The following is a 19227-nucleotide window of genomic DNA, read 5'->3' as shown; positions in this document are numbered from 1 at the left end:
GTTGTATGGTAACAAAACCAATCTAAATAGTAGTGATACCGCAGACCGCAGTCGGCAGCTCTAATGTCCCAGTGAGAAGTTCATATAACTCCGGATTATTACTGAAGTGTCCACGTACATAGAGATGTCTCTCAATATGGCAGTCTCTCCACAATTGATCCGATATAACCACACAGGGCTATAGATAATAGGTGCACAGTTCAGGTTCCTACCTTATCCCAAGTTGTACCAAACTGTTCCACGCTGGGCCGTCCTACCACGAGCAGCGAGTGATGCCGGCTGCTTCGGCGTCTCACGTCACAGATCTCGGGTTGCTGACGTCACGATATCGCGGGAACACAAAATTCGGCTAATATGGATGATAGATCGTTATTGGAACCTGTAGTTAACTCCTGTGTCCTAGAAATGTATTAATGGGATTCCTTATCGCATGGCCATGCAATGTATTTAATCAGAATCCAGTGGGTTAGGTGGGCGCTTCTCTTCCAGTCACCAGACGCGTTTCGGGGCGTCTACACCCCTTCCTCAGTGGTAACTGAGGAAGGGGTGTAGACGCCCCGAAACGCGTCTGGTGACTGGAAGAGAAGTGCCCACCTAACCCACTGGATTCTGATGAAATACATTGCATGGCCATGCGATAAGGAATCCCATTAATACATTTCTAGGACACAGGAGTTAACTACAGGTTCCAATAACGATCTATCATCCATATTAGCCGAATTTTGTGTTCCCGCGATATCGTGACGTCAGCAACCCGAGATCTGTGACGTGAGACGCCGAAGCAGCCGGCATCACTCGCTGCTCGTGGTAGGACGGCCCAGCGTGGAACAGTTTGGTACAACTTGGGATAAGGTAGGAACCTGAACTGTGCACCTATTATCTATAGCCCTGTGTGGTTATATCGGATCAATTGTGGAGAGACTGCCATATTGAGAGACATCTCTATGTACGTGGACACTTCAGTAATAATCCGGAGTTATATGAACTTCTCACTGGGACATTAGAGCTGCCGACTGCGGTCTGCGGTATCACCACTATTTAGATTGGTTTTGTTACCATACAACTCTACGCGGTGCAAAGTGTCAGCTTTGAATACCAATTACGCAAGGTTTGCACAATTACCATTCATCAGTGTGATTTTATGTTGGTACCATCCACTATTTTATGTAATTTTATTAAAATTTGAATGTTGATGTGATATACTGTTTACCATTTATTAAATATCAATTATTCCCTATGGTCCAGATGGTGTGAGTGCTCACTCCTTTTTATTTCTATTGTGGAGCTAGAATCATGGTTTGGGGGTAATGGAAGGACATTATGGTTTGGGGCTGGTGGAGGGAGCATCGTAGTTTGTAGCTGATTGAGGGATCATCATGGTTTGGGGCTGATGGAGAAAGTATCATGGTTCAGCACTGGTGAAGCAGACATCATGTTTGGAGCTGGTGAAGGGATCATCATGGTTTAGGGCTGGTGGAGGTAGAATCATGGTTTGGGGTTGGTGGAGGAAGTATCAGGGTCCAGCACTGGTGGAGCAGACATCATGTTTGGAGCTGGTTGAGGGATCATCATGGTTTAGGGCTGGTGGAGGTAGAATCATGGTTTGGGGGTAGTGGAAAGACATCATGGTTTTGGGCTGGTGGAGGGAGCATCATAGCTTGTAGCTGGTGGAGTTGGAGTCATGGTTTGGAGCTGGTGGAAAGAGTGTTGTGGTTTGGGGCTGGTAGAGAGAGCATCATCGTTTGAAGCTGCTTTGCTCCCTCAGGGCCTCGAAATCTTATGATCATTGAGGGAACAAAGAATACTAAGGTAATTTACAAAAGAATGGTTGAAAAAGAAGATTTGTGTTTTAGAAGTCACAGTACTGACCATAACCCTATCAGATACTGTGGAATGACCTGAGAAGGCTGTGCATGAAAGGTATCCTAGAAATATTGAGGAACTGAAACAGATTTTCAGAGAGGAATGGTCCTAAATTCTACCTCAAAGTTGTGCAAAATTTGCAGCTGCAGGAATCATTTGGTAGAGATGATTTTTGCTAAACGGTCATTATATTTAAGGGTTCACTTACTTTTTCTCTCTGCGTGGTGGATGTTGAATCCATGTGCTCAATAAAAGACATGGGCGGTTTGTGTGTTATTGATTCACTTAGAATGTGTTTGTCTAGTCAACATGTTATTAGTAATCAATGCTGGTCTGAAGGTTTCACTTACTTTTTACTGGTTGACTGCACACAAACTGTCCAAGCCACAGTCACCAAAATGATGAAGCAGATGAATGAAGAAAATGTGCATTGTACCCTTCCTGCCCGCAGGTACCCGCCTGCCTCATTATCACATAATACAAAGACCAGTGAAACCATTGATGATTGCTCCATACATTCCTGTGTGATGCTTCTCCAGCAAGGAAGAGGTTAAGACAGAAAGTCTGGTTGGCGCCTATTGGATGCTGCACCTCTCAGGGAACCTCTGCCATGTCAGCCGCTGCCTCCCTCTCATCCCCTCCAGCTACCAGATCCTCCATGTGTCAGCTCCGCAACCTCACTACAGCATGCCAACCGCCATCAAGACGGAGGTGTAAAAATAATCCCGGCATCTGCTCCTCTCTCCGGTCTGGGTGCAGATGATCCGACGTGTTGGCAGCGCTACCTGTGTGGGAGGAAGGACGCATCTCTGTAACCTTCACATCCTGGTGAGGTGGTATCCTTCTCCTTCCTGGTGCCCTTCATAGCATGCCACATTTGTATCCACATCAGAGGGTGGCATCCGCATGCAGCCACACCTCAGGAATGACCCTGCCAGCCCTCAACAGGAGAATCAAGCCCATGGTCAAAGCAGCTTACACCAAGGAGATGCAAGCCCTAGGAGGTCATATCTAAGAATCCATAAGACACCAAGGTCTGGTCATGGGCCACCACCATCGGTCCATAAAAACAGTGACTCATAGTTTGTGACTGGCTGATGTGGAAGCCCCCAAAGTTTTCCTGCCACAGTTACTAACCACATACAGTAGAACATCTTACGACTAACTACTTTCACACTAGCGTTGTTCGGGATAACTTCCTGCCGGATCCGGCAAACCGTATGCAAATGGAAATATGTTTTTTCCGGATATACCGGATCCGTCTCATCCGGTATCATCCGGCATAACGGATCCGGTATTTTTTTTTCTTTCAAAGATCAAAAGCAAAAACAGCTCCTCCTTTGTCCCGGGGCAGGCGCAGACCGGAAAACTGGATCTGGCAACGCAGCAATTTCTGGAACACTTGGTACCGGATCCGGCATTAATACATCTCTATGGAAATGAATGCCAGATCCGGCAAGTGTGGTAGTGTTCAAATACGGTACAAGGGACGGAATGGAAGACATCCTGAGGCATACTGAACGGATTGCTTTCCATTCAGAATGCATTAGGACAAAACAGAAGCGTTTTTCCCCCCCAGTATTGAGACCCTTTACTGGATTTCAATACCGGAAAAGAATAACGCTAGTGTGAAAGTGCCCTTATTCTTGGTCATGGTAGTGTTCTTGTGTTGAGTTGAGTACATTGGGGAGAAGAAAAGGTCCCCAGGGATGAACAATTCCTTTAATAGCTCAGACATTGACCATAAAATAGTTACCTCCAATAGTTGGCACTGGAGGGACAGCTTTCTTTCTCCTGGAGGAGAGCTAATTTGCATATCATTTCCCAGGTAGCACTGCGCCTGTAAGACTCCATACAGAAGCTGTAGGTCTCCACAAGCAGAAACAGTACCCCCAGGACCACCTTGAAAGCCTTCTCATCCCGTACCTTGCTCTGTACTGCTAAGGAGCAAGTAACCCAGACCAACTACTTACAAATGGATGCCTCTGATTTGTCGAAAATCTGTAGTTATGTTCCAAAGCCTTTTAAAAGGGAAAAAAATATTTAAGAATGGGTACAAAAAATAAAAAAATTCTCCACCACTGCTGCTCAGACGCCGCTAGTGTCCCGGCTGCCCGCTCTGCCGGAGTAGTGTTGGAACGGCAGCGGTGGGAATCTATGAGGGTGAGTATTGATATATATATTTTTTTATCTTTAACCCATTCCAACCTGGTAATTAAATACATTTTTCCCCGGAAAGATCCTTAAAGGGGTTATCCATCCCCTATAATGCCTCCTCTAACGCCCGGGCCACTTATACAGTTTATACTTACCTTGATCTCCGGCATCCGCATCGCTTCTGATGCCCGCACGGCCGCCACTGCATCTCCCCGTCGCACAGATCAAGACATCCGGCGATGAAGGGGGTAGCCAATAGCAAGCCGCGACGGGAACGAGACTCCCTAGCATCTCGGGTGATGCTAGGGAGGCTTGTTTCCGTTGCGGCCACCTATCGGGTCAACCTCGCGTCGCCGGATGTTTTGATCCGCGCGACGGGGAGAAGCAGGAGTGACGCGGGTGCGGTGGAGCAAGGTAAGTACAATCTGAGGGGCCCGGGCATTTGGGGGGACATTATAGGGGTTGGATAACCCCTTTAAAGTATCAGATATTAACTCACTGGTAGCTACCTATAGGTGGCACTACAGAGAGCCAAATTAGGGCCAAAATATATACCTGCAGTACCTCCTCCTAGCCTGCAGATGTCACTGTTGCCAACACCAATACTTAACCAAAGTGATCGATAGAAGCGGGAGGAGGGAGGGGAGGTTGTACTGTAACTTTAAGTAGCTTTAAAACCGTGGAGACGACTCCTGAGTGATAATTTGTGCGGCGGTTCCAGTGATAATACCTCTGTTTTAATTAGTGAGGAGCAGCACACACATTTTCCATAATGAACATACAAGCCTTCGGCTACGATTGATTGTCTATGAAAAACCCTGCGCGGAGCTATTTATTCTGAGAGCGTTATCGACCCGGAGGGGGTGTCGGGATAGATACTCACACATGACGTTGAGGAATACGTTGTCTGAAGCTAGCACCACTTTCTCCCGCGTGGCCCGGTCATATATCCCGACGTGACACTCGTAGGGTCCGTTGTCTGAAATCCTCACCTCGGGGAGCCTGGAAGAAGACAAGAACGGGAGCGGTTAATTATATCAGCCGAGCGGAACGATCTTACGCGCCTTTTTAACGGTCACAGCCAGAACCCAATAAAGGATCCCGTTTTATTGGAATTACATTGGCCACAATAATGGAGCGAGCTCCGTGGAGGCTTTATGGGGTGTGAAAATGGCTGTTTTATCGCCTGGTCTCCTCGCAAATGCAAAAAAAAGTTTCTTTGAAGAGTAATAGATCCAAGGAGAGGAGGGGGGGGGGGGATGGGAAGGAGAAAAATATCAGATGATGGCTGGAAAATCCGGCTCCGTTCCTGCCCACGCCACCACTTCTAGTCCCGTAATAATGAATCTACCAATTAAGGGTAACCTTGACAAGAAGCAGCTTAACGTCGGGTAAACATATAATTACGTTGGATATGAGCGCCGTGACGTGCGCTCCACTGACACTGCGAGAAATATTAGTCTTCTATCCCTTCAACGTGTTATTTTCTCGCGCGCCATTAGTGCTGGCATCTGTGAGGGTGTAATTGGGGGTTTCTGGCACCTGGGAGGTGGGTCCGCTCATACATTACATTATACGAAGTAACAAGTAAAAGCTACAAGAGGCATTAACCTATCGGAGGGCGGATACAAAGTATCAGACTATGTTCACCTCATGTTCTGTGATGGTAAAGCTGCCAACGTACATGTTCAAAGGCATCCATAGGGTTACCTGTGGCGGACGGAGGCCGAAACTGTCCTCCGGTATAGGTCAGCTGTTTGAGTGTCACATGACCTCGTGATGTCCTACACTCCATCCCTTTACCATCCCTTCTTTTACAGAAAAAAAAAGTGTCAAATTTTATATCAGGGCTACATGCACAACACACGTCTGTTTTAAGACCAATGGTAGTCTATGGGGTTAATCATGGTCAGTGAAAAACGGACGTCGAAAATTAGAACATCTTGTCCGTTTTTCACTGATGACTACCCCCATACAATTGAATGGGCCCGTTTTTAACGTCCGTTTCTCAGAAAGGCATCAGTGGGAAAAAAAAGTCAGTTAAAAGTGGACAGCGGATTGACCTAAGGCTACATGCAAAACGTCTGTTAAAAACTGATAAACTGTCCATATCAGTGAAACACGGACAAAATAGAACATTTTTTAGATTTTTTTTTTAGCGTCCGTTAATCACTGGCTGTCAAAATAACTGTCATGTGAATAGCCCCATAGACTAGCATTGGTCTTAAAATGGACGTTGGTCTAAAAAAGTCCATCACACGTCCGTTATTTTTTCACTGTGCATGTAGCCTAAATCTGGTAATATTTATTTCAAATATTTACAAACATAAATATTTATGCTAAAAACTAAACAAAACATTGTAATCAGAATGAAGGTTTACTCATCAATATCTGATCAATGGGAATCCGACACCCGACAACCCCACAGCTGTTCTGCAGTGGCTTCGGCCCCAGAACTCCACAGCTCCATCCGTTTTCTAGTGGACGGAGCTGGTAACTACAGCAATTTGTCCGTCCGCTAGAGCTCTGACCTTTGACTCTGAAACTATTGGTAGGCGGGGTTTGCGAGGTCCCCGCCAATAAGACAGTGATAATCTATCCTGGGGATAGGCCTGATTTAGCCCTGTGCACAAAGCTGATTGGTTTGTAACAATGTATCAGTGCAGAAAAGAGCTATCACTCTTGTTCTGCTGCTGCACCCATAGACTGTACAAGTCTAGCATCATCAGCTGTGTGAACAGGGCACTAGGTTTGGGGGTTCTCTTTCTTCTTTTTTTTTTTTTTTTTTGCTTTCCAAATCAGAGACAATGCTTCCATTCACTGACTGGGAGCAGAGATACTAAATGATATTGAATCATACCAATGCATGCAGCTCATGACTGTGTGAGGCCATGATACGGCTACATCTATCTTCACCTCCTGAATCATGTAATCACGAGAGAACCGACGTGTTCGATGTATGTCTGGCTACAGGGAGAACTACAACTCTCAGCATGGACTGTTCCTATCTACAAAGTGCAGGAAGAGAAATATAAAACTGCTGGAGACTTTAGAAAGGCTGAAGGACGTAAGGGGCGCAGGGTCTGTAGGGCCGTGGACTGGAGATGAATGGACCCATCCTTTAGTTATGGAGATGCAGGAAACCATATCTGTAAGCCGGATACATATTTAAACATTTGCTTCGGGTCTAGTTTAAGTTCTCACAACTCTGAAATCTATTCTTCTCTGACTATACATTATTCAGACTGTTCCTTCAATTATTCAACTGGCCCTTTATGCTGAAGTTATAAAGGGGTCTTTAGTCTGTGAGTCTCCCACAAAATCCACCTGTAATCCCTACTGATACACAGTGACAGATGTTTATTTTATGCACTTATATAGCGCTGACATATTCCGCAGCGCTATACAGACATTATCATCACTCTGTCCCCAATGGAGCTCACAATCTAAGTTCCCTGTCAGTGTGTGGGAGGAAACCGGAGGAAACCCGGAGGAAACCCAGGCAAACACGGGGAGGACATACAAACTCCATGCAGATGTTGTCCTTGGTCAGATTCGAACCCAGGACCCCAGTGCTAACCACTGTATTGCACCAGTGACAGTCCTTCCTGATAAACAGTTAGAGAAACTAGACAGGCAGAAATGACAGTCTCATGATACACAAGGACAGACACTAGATGGACAGGAATGACGGTCCCTTCTGATAAACAGTGATAGAAACTAGATGGGCAACGATGACAGTCCCTCTTGATACACGGTGACAGACATTAGATGGGCAGAAATGACAGTCCCTCTTGATACACAGTGACAGAAAATAGATGAGCAGGAATAACAGTTTCTTCTGATGCAGTTTTAGATACTAGATGGGCAAGAATGGCAGTCTCTCCTGATACACAGGGGTAGGTACTAGATGGGCAGAATTGATAGTCTCTCCTGATGCACAGTGACATGCACTAGATGGGCAGGAATGACAGTCTCTCCTGATACACCAGGATAGATACTAGATGGGAAGGAATGACAGTCTCTTCTAATACACAGCAACAGACACTAGATAGGCAGGAATGACAATCCCTCCTGATACACATTGATAGATATTAGATGGGCAGGAATGATAGTCTCTCCTGATATACTGTACAGGTATAAATACTAGATGAGGGGAAATGATAGTCTCTTCTAATACATAATGACAGACACTAGATAGGCAGGAATGACAATCTCTCATGATACACAGTGACAGACACTAGATAGGCCGGAATGACAGTCTCTCATGATACACAGTGACAGACACTAGATAGGCAGGAATGAGAATCTCTTATGATACACAGTGACAGACACTAGATAGGCCGGAATGACAGTCTCTCATGATACACAGTGACAGACACTAGATAGGCAGGAATGAGAATCTCTTATGATACACAGTGACAGACACTAGATAGGCCGGAATGATAGCCTTTTATGATATACAGTAACAGACAGTAGATGGGCAGGAATGGCAGTCTGTCATGATACACGGTGACAGACACTAGATAGGCAGGAATGACAGTCTCTCATGATACACAGTGACAGACACTAGATAGGCAGGAATGACAGTCTCTCATGATACACAGTGACAGACACTAGATAGGCAGGAATGACAGTCTCTCATGATACACGGTGACAGACACTAGATAGGCAGGAATGACAATCTCTCATGATACACAGTGACAGACACTAGATAGGCCGGAATGACAGTCTCTCATGATACACAGTGACAGACACTAGATAGGCCGGAATGATAGCCTTTTCTGATATACAGTAACAGACAGTAGATGGGCAGGAATGGCAGTCTCTCCTGGTAAACCTTGACTTTGATCTATCTCTACATAGCTTGACAGATCAGTCATTCAGAACGTTAGGAAAGCTCACAACTCAAGTGAAAGCGGCAATGGTGGCCAAATTGGTAGTCACCCAGCTTTTCCAAAAAATAAGTTACAGTATAGCTAAGACCTTGATGACTCCAGGACATATATCTATGGGGAATCTTCACGTTAGGTAGCAGCGATGGACACTTGGGTCACACACATTGTCCTCCTTATATGCGGTCAGGTGAAGGTTTTTCTGTGATGTATGTGCCGGGGTTTTGAGATGAAGTTGTGATCAATTTACCTCCTCCTGTCACAGACCCCTCTGCAAAGTGGATTAAGAACACAGGCCGCACATTCGCATCAGGAATTAAGGAGCATCGATCAGGGGCGGCCGAGCAGTCGGCGGTCAGGACTCAGATAAGAGAGGCCCGGGATGGACCTGCTTTCAGCAGCAATATGGTAAAATCAATAAACTATTAATAACCTCACAGGACAAGCAGATTGCCGCCTAATGCAGTTGAGTTGCTGGAGTTTACCAACACTGACAGTTCCTCAGAAGGGTAAGTAATTGTGTTACAGAGCCGGGGCTGACATGGCGATCAGAGCCGAGTGCCAGCCGCAGATAATGTAAGTATTAAATCCCACAGCACCCCACCCCCACCCTAATCCGGCCCTGCTGCCGATGCTGGAAGCTTACCACATACTCGAAGAGGTCTAGAGCTGGCATCCTCCGCACTGATGCTCGCAAACAACCTACAGTGATAGATTGCAAGCTTCTGCGGCACACAATTACCCTCCTAAAGCTTCAAGTCTAATAATAATAATTAGAGAATAATATTGTAACCAAATAATAATAATAAATTATATTACAATATATATAATTATAATTAATAATAATAATACACAAAGCATGATCTTTTCACGGGAGAGAGTTGCAGTACCACTCATGGCCACTACACAAAGTACGGCGCTGTGTGATTTCCACTGTCCATTCCAGAGCGCCGCGACCACTTCAATCAGCTGATCGGTGGGAGGGCAGGTGGTTGGACCCTCACCGATCTGATGTCCTATGGTTAGGTCATCAACATTAAAACTCCTGGAAAACCTCTTTCTGGGCATGCTGTGAAAATTCTGAATTTTATATCTAAAAAAAAAAATCCTGCAATTTCCTAATAGACTTTGCAATTCCTCAATTCTTTCACGATCTCGTCTTGCTGTCCATGAGAGGCTGAAAACCTATTCTGACCTATCCTGCTCATACAACTGAGGGTTTGTTACAACTGAACCAGTGCTCTGTGAGCAAGTCTTTCTGACCTGTCCTGAGGGTTTGTCACAATGTATCAGCCTTGGGGCTCATGCACACGAACGTATTTTCTTTCCGTGTCCGTTCCGTTTTTTTGGCGGAACATATGCGGAACCATTCACTTCAATGAGTCCGCAAAAAAAAACTAAGTTACTCTGTGTGCATTCTGTTTCCGTGTGTCCTTATTTCCGTTCCGTAAAAAAATAGAACATGTCCTATTATGGTTCGCATTACCAACAAGGATAGGACTGTTCTATGAAGGGCCAGCTGTTCCATTCCGCAAAATACGGAATGCACACGGGCGTCATCTGTATTTTTTACGGACCACAAAATACATACGGTCGTGTGCATGAGCCCTTTGGATGTAAACAAGAATATTCCCTATTTCTGACAGCAAGCAGAGATATTGAAATTAGAAAGGTGCATTTTTTTAAATCTTTAAACAGCAATTAAGATTTAAGTCGGCCACTTAAAAAAAAATAAGCTCACGTAAAAAAAAACTGACGTAAAATAGTAAAAGTAGTAACACTCACCCCCTGCTCCCTTACTTATGCTTCCTTTATTTATTTATTGGTGTTCATTTGGTCTCTAAACTTCCTGGTTCCTCTTGATACAAACATATGATGCTGCAGCCAATCACTGGTCACAGCAAGACCTGTAATAGCCACTGATTGGCTGCAGCGATCACATGTCCATTTTGAGAGAAGCCAGGAAGTATTTAGACCGGCAAGGGATCTGGGACGCATCAGAACGGGAGCAGTGGGGGATCGGTGAGACGAGCATTAGGCTACTTTCACACTAGCGTTTTTGCTGGATCCAGCAGGGCTCAGAAAAAAAACGCTTCCGTTACCGATAATACAAACGTCTGCATCCGTTATGAACGGATCCGGTTGTATGATCTATGACATTGCCAAGACGGATCCGTCATGAACTCCATTGAAAGTCGGAGGGGGATGAATCCGTTTTCTATTGTGTCAGATTGTATCAGAGAAAACGGATCCGTCCCCATTGACTTGCATTGTGGGTCATGACGGATCCGTCTTCTGCTGTATCCCAGGACGGAAAGAAAACCGCAGCATGCTGTGGTTTGCTCTCCGATATGGGAACGCAACCAAACAGAACGGAATGCATTCTGGTGCACTGCGTTTAGTTCAGTTACGTTTTGTCCCCATTGACAATAAATGGGGACAAAACGGAAGCGTTTTCTTTCGGTATTGAGACCCTATGTCGCATCTCAATACCGGAAAAATAGAAACGCTAGTGTGAAAAGTAGCCTTACTTCTTCTATTAATTTACACTATTTTGACCATTTGATTTTTTTGTTTTTTGTTTAATTAAATGGCCAAGCAACCCCTATACACAAATCTAACTGGACAGCCCTCTTAAATATATCAAACTGGACAACCGCTTTAAAATGTCTAACCGACAACCACATTAAATTTATTAGACTAGACAACCTCTTTAAATATGTCAAACTGGACAACCCCTCTAAATATCAAAAATTGGACAACCCCTTTAAATATACCAAACTGGAAAACCCCTTTTTAAATATATACAACTGGACAACTCCTTTAAATATATCAAACTGGACAACCCCTTTAAATATATCAAACTGGACAACCCCTTTAAATCTACCACACTGGATAACCCAGTGGGGTGCTATCATGGTATTATTCTGATCAGTATGGCGGTGAATGTAAACGCCAATTGTCTGATCTAGACACATACAAAATATTAAAAGGTGACCGCACCCTTCAATACCAAAATGAGTTGAAAAATTATTGTGAGAAAAGGGCTTGACGAGGGAATCCTCCTCGAACATGAATACAGATATATAATTGGAACACCAAAACGACTGCCCGTTTTTTATTGCATCCCCAAAATTCATAAAAACTATACTGAACCACCAGGGAGACCCATAATCTCTGGTATTGGCTTAATATCATCAAAACTGTCACAATACATAAATGGATTATTGCAACCTACAGTGAAACAGATTCCGTCCTACATAAAAGATACCACAGACAAAATTAGAGGTCCAAGATCATTGGATACTGGGGACTATGGACGTAAATTCACTTTATACAATCATTGCTCATAATCAAGGGGTTCAGGCGCTGGACAGTCCGTTACAACTCAATAGCACTCTAAAACAGGGACTGACTGATTTTATAACAGAGGGTGTCAAGATATTTTTAACACATTTTTTTTTTTATATATACGGCTCTGAATATTACTTACAGGAACGAGGCACAGCCATGGGTACCAGATTCGCCCCCAGCTATGCCAATCTATTTATGGCTCAATGGGAGGCCGACACCACCGGCCATCTGCTGGGGACGAGCCTGGTACTATGGCGCCGCTACATTGACGACATCATATTTATCTGGCAGGATACAGAGGTTCTCCTGAGCGAGTTTTTGGCACAGATTAACAATAATGAGAGAAATTAGAAATTTACCACGAATACAAGTAAATCAAAAATAGAATTTTTGGATTTAACCATAAAAACAGATCATAGATTTATATGTAACACTTACCACAAGTAATACAAATTGCTATATTTTATTTTCAAGCTGTCATCGCCCTAGGTGGTTATTAAATATCCCCACAAGACAATTTAGACGCCTTAAAAGCAACCGTACATCAAATGAACAATTTGAAAATGAGGCCAGTCAATTAAAAACAACAATTTTTAGATAAACAATACCCAGAGAAATTATTAGATAAAGTAAGAATTATGAACCTACAAAGTTTTTTTTATGTCAGATAAAAAGGAAACTAAACAAGATGAGAATTTTCGCATAATATTACCATTTCACTGACCATACCGTACAGTGGAAAAAAATCATAAAGAAACATTGGGATCATATACAACGTGATAAGATAGTGGGGCCCCTATTACCGGACACCCCCTTAATGACATATACAAAAGCACCGAGCTTAGGCCTAAGAGTTGCTGTGAAAAGAAACACCCCAAAAAAGAACAACTGGCTATTTTCAAAAGGGTTCCATCGATGTGGTAAATGTAGCAATTGCAAAACTACTCATTTTTCTAAAAAAAAAAAAAACACAAGTACAATCAACCCAAAACACATTCTGTTACACCATCAAAGACAGTTTATGTTGTGATACGACAGATGTAATATACATCTTAGGGCTCTTTCACACTTGCGTTCTTGTCTTCCGGCATAGAGTTCCGTCGTCGGGGCTCTATGCCGGAAGAATCCTGATCAGGATTATCCCCATGCATTCTGAATGGAGAGAAATCCGTTCAGGATGCATCAGGATGTCTTCAGTTCCGGACCGGAACGTTTTTTGGCCGGAGAAAATACCGCAGCATGCTGCGCTTTTTGCTCCGGCCAAAAATCCTGAACACTTGCCGCAAGGCCGGATCCGGAATTAATGCCCATTGAAAGGCATTAATCCGGATCCGGCCTTAAGCTAAACGTCGTTTCGGCGCATTACAGGATCCGACGTTTAGCTTTTTCTGAATGGTTACCATGGCTGCCGGGACGCTAAAGTCCTGTTTGCCATGGTAAAGTGTAGTGGGGAGCGGGGGAGCAGCATACTTACCGTCTGTGCGGCTCCCGGGGCGCTTCAGAGTGACTTCAGGGCGTCCCACGCGCATGGATGACGTGATTGCATGGATCACGTCATCCATGTGCATGGGGCGCCCTGACGTCATTCTGGAGCGCCCCGGGAGCCGCACGGACTGTAAGTATACTGCTCCCCCGCTCCCCACTACTACTATGGCAGCCAGGACTTTAATAGCGTCCTGGCTGCCATAGTAACACTGAACGCATTTTGAAGACGGATCCGTCTTCAAATGCTTTCAGTTCACTTGCGGTGTTACGGATCCGGCGGGCACTTCCGGCAAGTGGAGTACACGCCGGATCCGGACAACGCAAGTGTGAAAGAGGCCTTAGAATGTTCATGTCAAAAACAATATGTAAGAAGGACTAAAAGAACTTTAAAACAAAGCGTATCAGAACATACTGCAAATATCAAAAAAGGATTTGAGAATCATTCTGTCTTTAAGGCTACTTTCACACCTGCGTTTCTGTTCCTCCATCTGGTATCTGCACAGACGGATCCGCACCTATAATGCAAATGCTTGCATCCGTTCCGCTTGCATTATTCTGTTTAAAAAAGTCTAAGTCAAATGGATCCGTCTTGACTTACATTGAAAGTCAATGGGGGACGGATCTGTTTTCAATTGCACCATATTGTCAGTGAAAACAGATCCGTCCCCATTGACTTACATTGTAAGTCAAGACGGATCCGTTTGGCTCCGCATCGCCAGGCGCCTCCAGAGCGGAATGGAGATGGAACAGAGGCAAACTGATACATTCTGAGCGGATCCTTATCTATTCAGAATGCATTAGGGCAAAACTGGTCTGTTTTGGACGCTTGTGAGAGACCTGAAACGGATCTGAGAAACGGACCCAGAAACGCCAGTGTGAAAGTAGCCTAGGATTGACCAAAATAAGGACTTGGAGAGGTGCCAACCACGTTGCTAATATGTCTAGAGCCGAATAACGAAACATCTTTGAATTCGACACAATGATCCCCGCCGGCCTAAATGCTGAGATGGAGCTGTTTGGTTTCCTGTGATACGGGGTGGGTGCCGGTTGGAGATGGGACATGGAGGTCCGGCTGTCTACCAGCACCTCAATCCCCCCCCCCCTCTGGCCGGCCTCTACCACCATACGTACCTCAAGTTTGGGACATTCCCTTAATTTAATATAGTGATCAAGAATCCACGGGAGACACAGATATAAAAATAAGAACTCAGATTATAAAAAGATACATAAGTACACCACAACATATTTTAATACATGCAGTTTATATGAATATCCGTGATACCAATAGATATATTTTACACTGTAAAACATAAAAATTATACACCTAGGGTAGTGCATACAGACCTGTAACCCCAAATATGTATTCAAGACGATTATCGCACCAGAAACGCAAAGTTGTGTTTTTATATTTTTTATATTATCTTTTTTACATCTTTTTTTAATATCTTTTATATAATTATTCTGTCATTTGGTTATTTTTTCCCAATATTCCTTTCTTAATATGCTCTTTTATTAATTTATTCATTGCATTTTTTGAGGAGTTTTACAAATCGTGTAAAGGTTCATACTATGTCCTGATCCATTTCATATATTGAGTTGGACTCTATCAGAATGACAGGCACCTCCTCCTAATCAGAGTATAAAAGGATCCACAATAGTGCATGGTATTGCCTCCCACTGATGAAGGAGCAGGAGGCTCCGAAACGCGTCTCAGTTTTAAACAGTTAATACTTGCACGCATAACCAGACTACATGTTGGAACCATTGCAGAGGATAACTACCTACAACAAATAGGAGCGCTCTGTAATTCTGAAAGAATAAGTCAGCGAGGAGTAGTGGGGGCCGGCAATCCAAGCAAACGTGGGACGCCGAGACAAGTAAGGAGAGAAAGGACATGAAAGACACCGCGGTCCACCTTGATCTGGAACAAGTTGCTGTAATGTAATTACTGACCCCCTTATACCCCTCCTCAATCTATTCCATATTGCTGGTCGAGAACTGTCTTACTAAAGTGAAAGGAACACTGCATATACAACAGTGTGTTACAGAATTTCCTATATGATTCCTACCAGATGATACTGCTGAACGCTACCTATGCATCATAAAGAATATCTGTAACAGTTGTCAATTGGAATACAGCTGGCTGATAACATGTAACCATGAGAACATAGGTGGATATAAACTCCCCTCTGTACTTCATGTATTCAGCAGACAGCCATATGTACAGTCGGGTTCATAAATATTGGGACATCGACACAATTCTAACATTTTTGGCTCTATCCACCACCACAATGGATTTGAAATGAAACGAACAAGATGTGCTTTATCTGCAGACTGTCAGCTTTAATTTGAGGGTATTTACATCCAAATTAGGTGAACGGTGTAGGAATTACAACAGTTTGCATATGTGCCTCCCACTTGTTAAGGGGCCAAAAGTAATGGGACAGAATAATAATCATAAATCAAACTTTCACTTTTTAATACTTGGTTGCAAATCCTTTGCAGTCAATTACAGCCTGAAGTCTGGAACGTATAGACATCACCAGACGCTGGGCTTCATCACTGGTGATGCTCTGCCAGGCCTCTACTGCCACTGTCTTCAGTTCCTGCTTGTTCTTGGGGCATTTTCCCTTCAGTTTTGTCTTCAGCAAGTGAAATGCATGCTCAATCGGATTCAGGTCCGGTGATTGACTTGGCCATTGCATAACATTCCACTTCTTTCCCTTAAAAAACTCTTTGGTTGCTTTTGCAGTATGCTTTGGGTCATTGTCCATCTGCACTGTGAAGCGCCGTCCAATGAGTTCTGAAGCATTTGGCTGAATATGAGCAGATAATATTGCCCGAAACATTTCAGAATTTATCCTGCTGCTTTTGTCAGCAGTCACATCATCAATAAATACAAGAGAACCAGTTCCATTGGCAGCCATACATGCCCACGCCATGACACTACCACCACCATGCTTCACTGATGAGGTGGTATGCTGAGGATCATGAGCAGTTCCTTTCCTTCTCCATACTCTTCTCTTCCCATCACTCTGGTACAAGTTGATCTTGGTCTCATCTGTCCATAGGATGTTGTTCCAGAACTGTGAAGGCTTTTTTGTATGTCGTTTGGCAAACTCTAATCTGGCCTTCCTGTTTTTGAGGCTCACCAATGGTTTACATCTTGTGGTGAACCCTCTGTATTCACTCTGGTGAAGTCTTCTCCTGATTGTTGACTTTGACACACATACACCTACCTCCTGGAGAGTGTTCTTGATATGGCCAACTGTTGTGAAGGGTGTTTTCTTCACCAGGGAAAGAATTCTTCGGTCACCCACCACAGTTGTTTTCTGTGGTCTGCCGGGTCTTTTGGTGTTGCTGAGCTCTTCCGTCTTTTTAAGAATGATCCAAACAGTTGTTTTGGCCAGGCCTAATGTTTTTGCTATCTCTCTGATGGGTTTGTTGTGTTTTTTCAGCCTAATGATGGCTTGCTTCACTGATAGTGACAGCTCTTTGGATCTCATCTTGAGAGTTGACAGCAACAGATTCCAAATGCAAATAGCAGACTGGAAATGACCTCTGGACCTTTTATCTGCTCATTGTAATTGGGATAATGAGGGAATAACACACATCTGGCCATGGAACAGCCGAGAAGCCAATTGTCCCATTACATTTAGTTCTTTAACAAGTGGGAGGCACATATGCAAACTGTTGTAATTCCTGCACCGTTCACCTGATTTGGATGTAAATACCCTCAAATTAACGGGCAGCTATATGTATCCAGCGTGAACTTTTATATTCAGCAGAGATTGAACCGTTTCTATGCTGACGTATTCAACGGGCAGCGTGAATTTTTATACTCCTCTATTCAGCGGACAGCTACATGTATTCAGCGTGTACTTCTATACTCAGCATAGAGTGTTTTTATATTTCCGCAATGATTGGATCTATTCAGCATGTACTTGTGTATTCAGCAACAATCTGATGTACTCAGCCATTAATACATAGAATAAGCAATTTACAATTAGCGGAACATTCTGATCTTATAATATCATGTTCATATCTTTATTCCTATGTACATAGCATTTGTTCCATGTACCCAGCAGGACACTCTATGTTTGTATAGGCAATAGTAATGCATACTGTCTGCATCCTTGTTCCACAGATTCTTGCAGATTAGGAACAAGGATAGAGACAGATACATCCGGAAAATTGTTTTCCCAATTTCTGCCTTTTACATTTTATTTCAATAATATCTTTTAATTTGAATAAACTGATGTTTTTACTTGATGAAACACCAGATATAAGAGTGCCTTCCTTTTTATAATAACACTGGATAACCCCTTTAACTAAATCAAATTGGACCAGCCCTTTCATGACTTTTCAATTTTATTACTGCAGCTGCATCCCCCTCCTCTCCCTACCACCTTGGTATGTATTGTATTTCAGTAGATGGATGTTTCGGTGACGGAGGAGGTTTGGGATCAGAGAATCTGACAGGGAGAGGAGAGCTTCAGACGCTGAGGAACAGGACATTTCCTTTAAGAACTTGTGTTACGATGTTTCCTATATGGACACATTGCTGATACATGTATAACATAGTAACAGACCGTCCTCTGTACACTAGTCCCACCGTGTCAGCTCTGGAGCATGACTCCACCACTCTACGAGGTCTATGGCCTTGGTCTCTCAGGTGTGGCGGTCTCGGGGGGTCTCTGCAGAGTGTCGCTCCCTCCTGCAGTTTAATCCTTTTCCATATTGTTTGCTTTTTCAAAGACAATCCTTGAAGCAGAATCACTCAGCCTGACAAAGGGTCACATAGAGAAGCGCGGGCGATGTGGGGGGAGCGGAGGGGGAAATCAATGGTTTTGGGGAGGTTTTTGTGAGCGAAGTAAATTTCAGTCATTCTCCTCTTGGCTCCGTGCACCTGAGTGAAGAGCCAGCACCTGCTTCCAAGGATCACGGAGCTGCCAAATCTGAGCGAGCTGCTCATCGACTCCCTGCCATCCACATTCTGCCAGTCAATATGTGACGCCATGTACTGACCCTTCCCCTCCCAATTATTGATAGACCTACAGTATTTAAACACAGGAACACGATACGGGGCATCCGTCTGTAGAGTCTTCAGAAAGTGGCGCGCCCCTTTCATTAAAAAAACAGGTACACATCATTCAAGCTGCTTTATCTTAACATTGTATCCATATTAACCACACATTGTATCCATATTAACCAATGAGTCAATTAATGCCACATGGGTGGGGGGGGGAGCCGCTCTCGATTAATCAGCGGGCCTGTAGGCGGACTATTTACCGAAGAATACGAGAAAATAAAGGCAGTGTGACACGAAAATTGATACTCATCCCAAACATGTGTCAGACGTCGCTGCTCCTGACAGCTCCTATTGACGGCGCGTATGTCCATAGACACGAATGGTTGCATTTGAAGAAAACACAAGCGTCGGTGAGAAAAAAAGCTAATATTACTCCATCGC

The 19227-nt window shown here is 43.9% G+C and overlaps 1 protein-coding gene across 3 annotated transcripts in view; it reads right to left on the bottom strand.

The window, feature by feature from the left end:
- IGSF21 (immunoglobin superfamily member 21) overlaps window positions 1-19227 on the bottom strand; it is a 511660-nt gene that overhangs the window by 208382 nt on the left and 284051 nt on the right. For all 3 annotated transcript variants that reach the window (XM_040423085.1, XM_040423101.1, XM_040423094.1), the window contains exon 4: window positions 4904-5022. In XM_040423085.1, coding sequence (XP_040279019.1) covers window positions 4904-5022 — 119 coding nt within the window. The remainder of the gene's footprint in view (window positions 1-4903; window positions 5023-19227) is intronic.

This window comes from Bufo bufo, chromosome 1 (assembly GCF_905171765.1).
Source record: "Bufo bufo chromosome 1, aBufBuf1.1, whole genome shotgun sequence".
Taxonomy (NCBI): domain Eukaryota; kingdom Metazoa; phylum Chordata; class Amphibia; order Anura; family Bufonidae; genus Bufo; species Bufo bufo.
The sequence above is the reverse complement of the archived record's forward strand: the minus strand, read 5'-3'. Positions and strand labels throughout refer to the sequence as shown.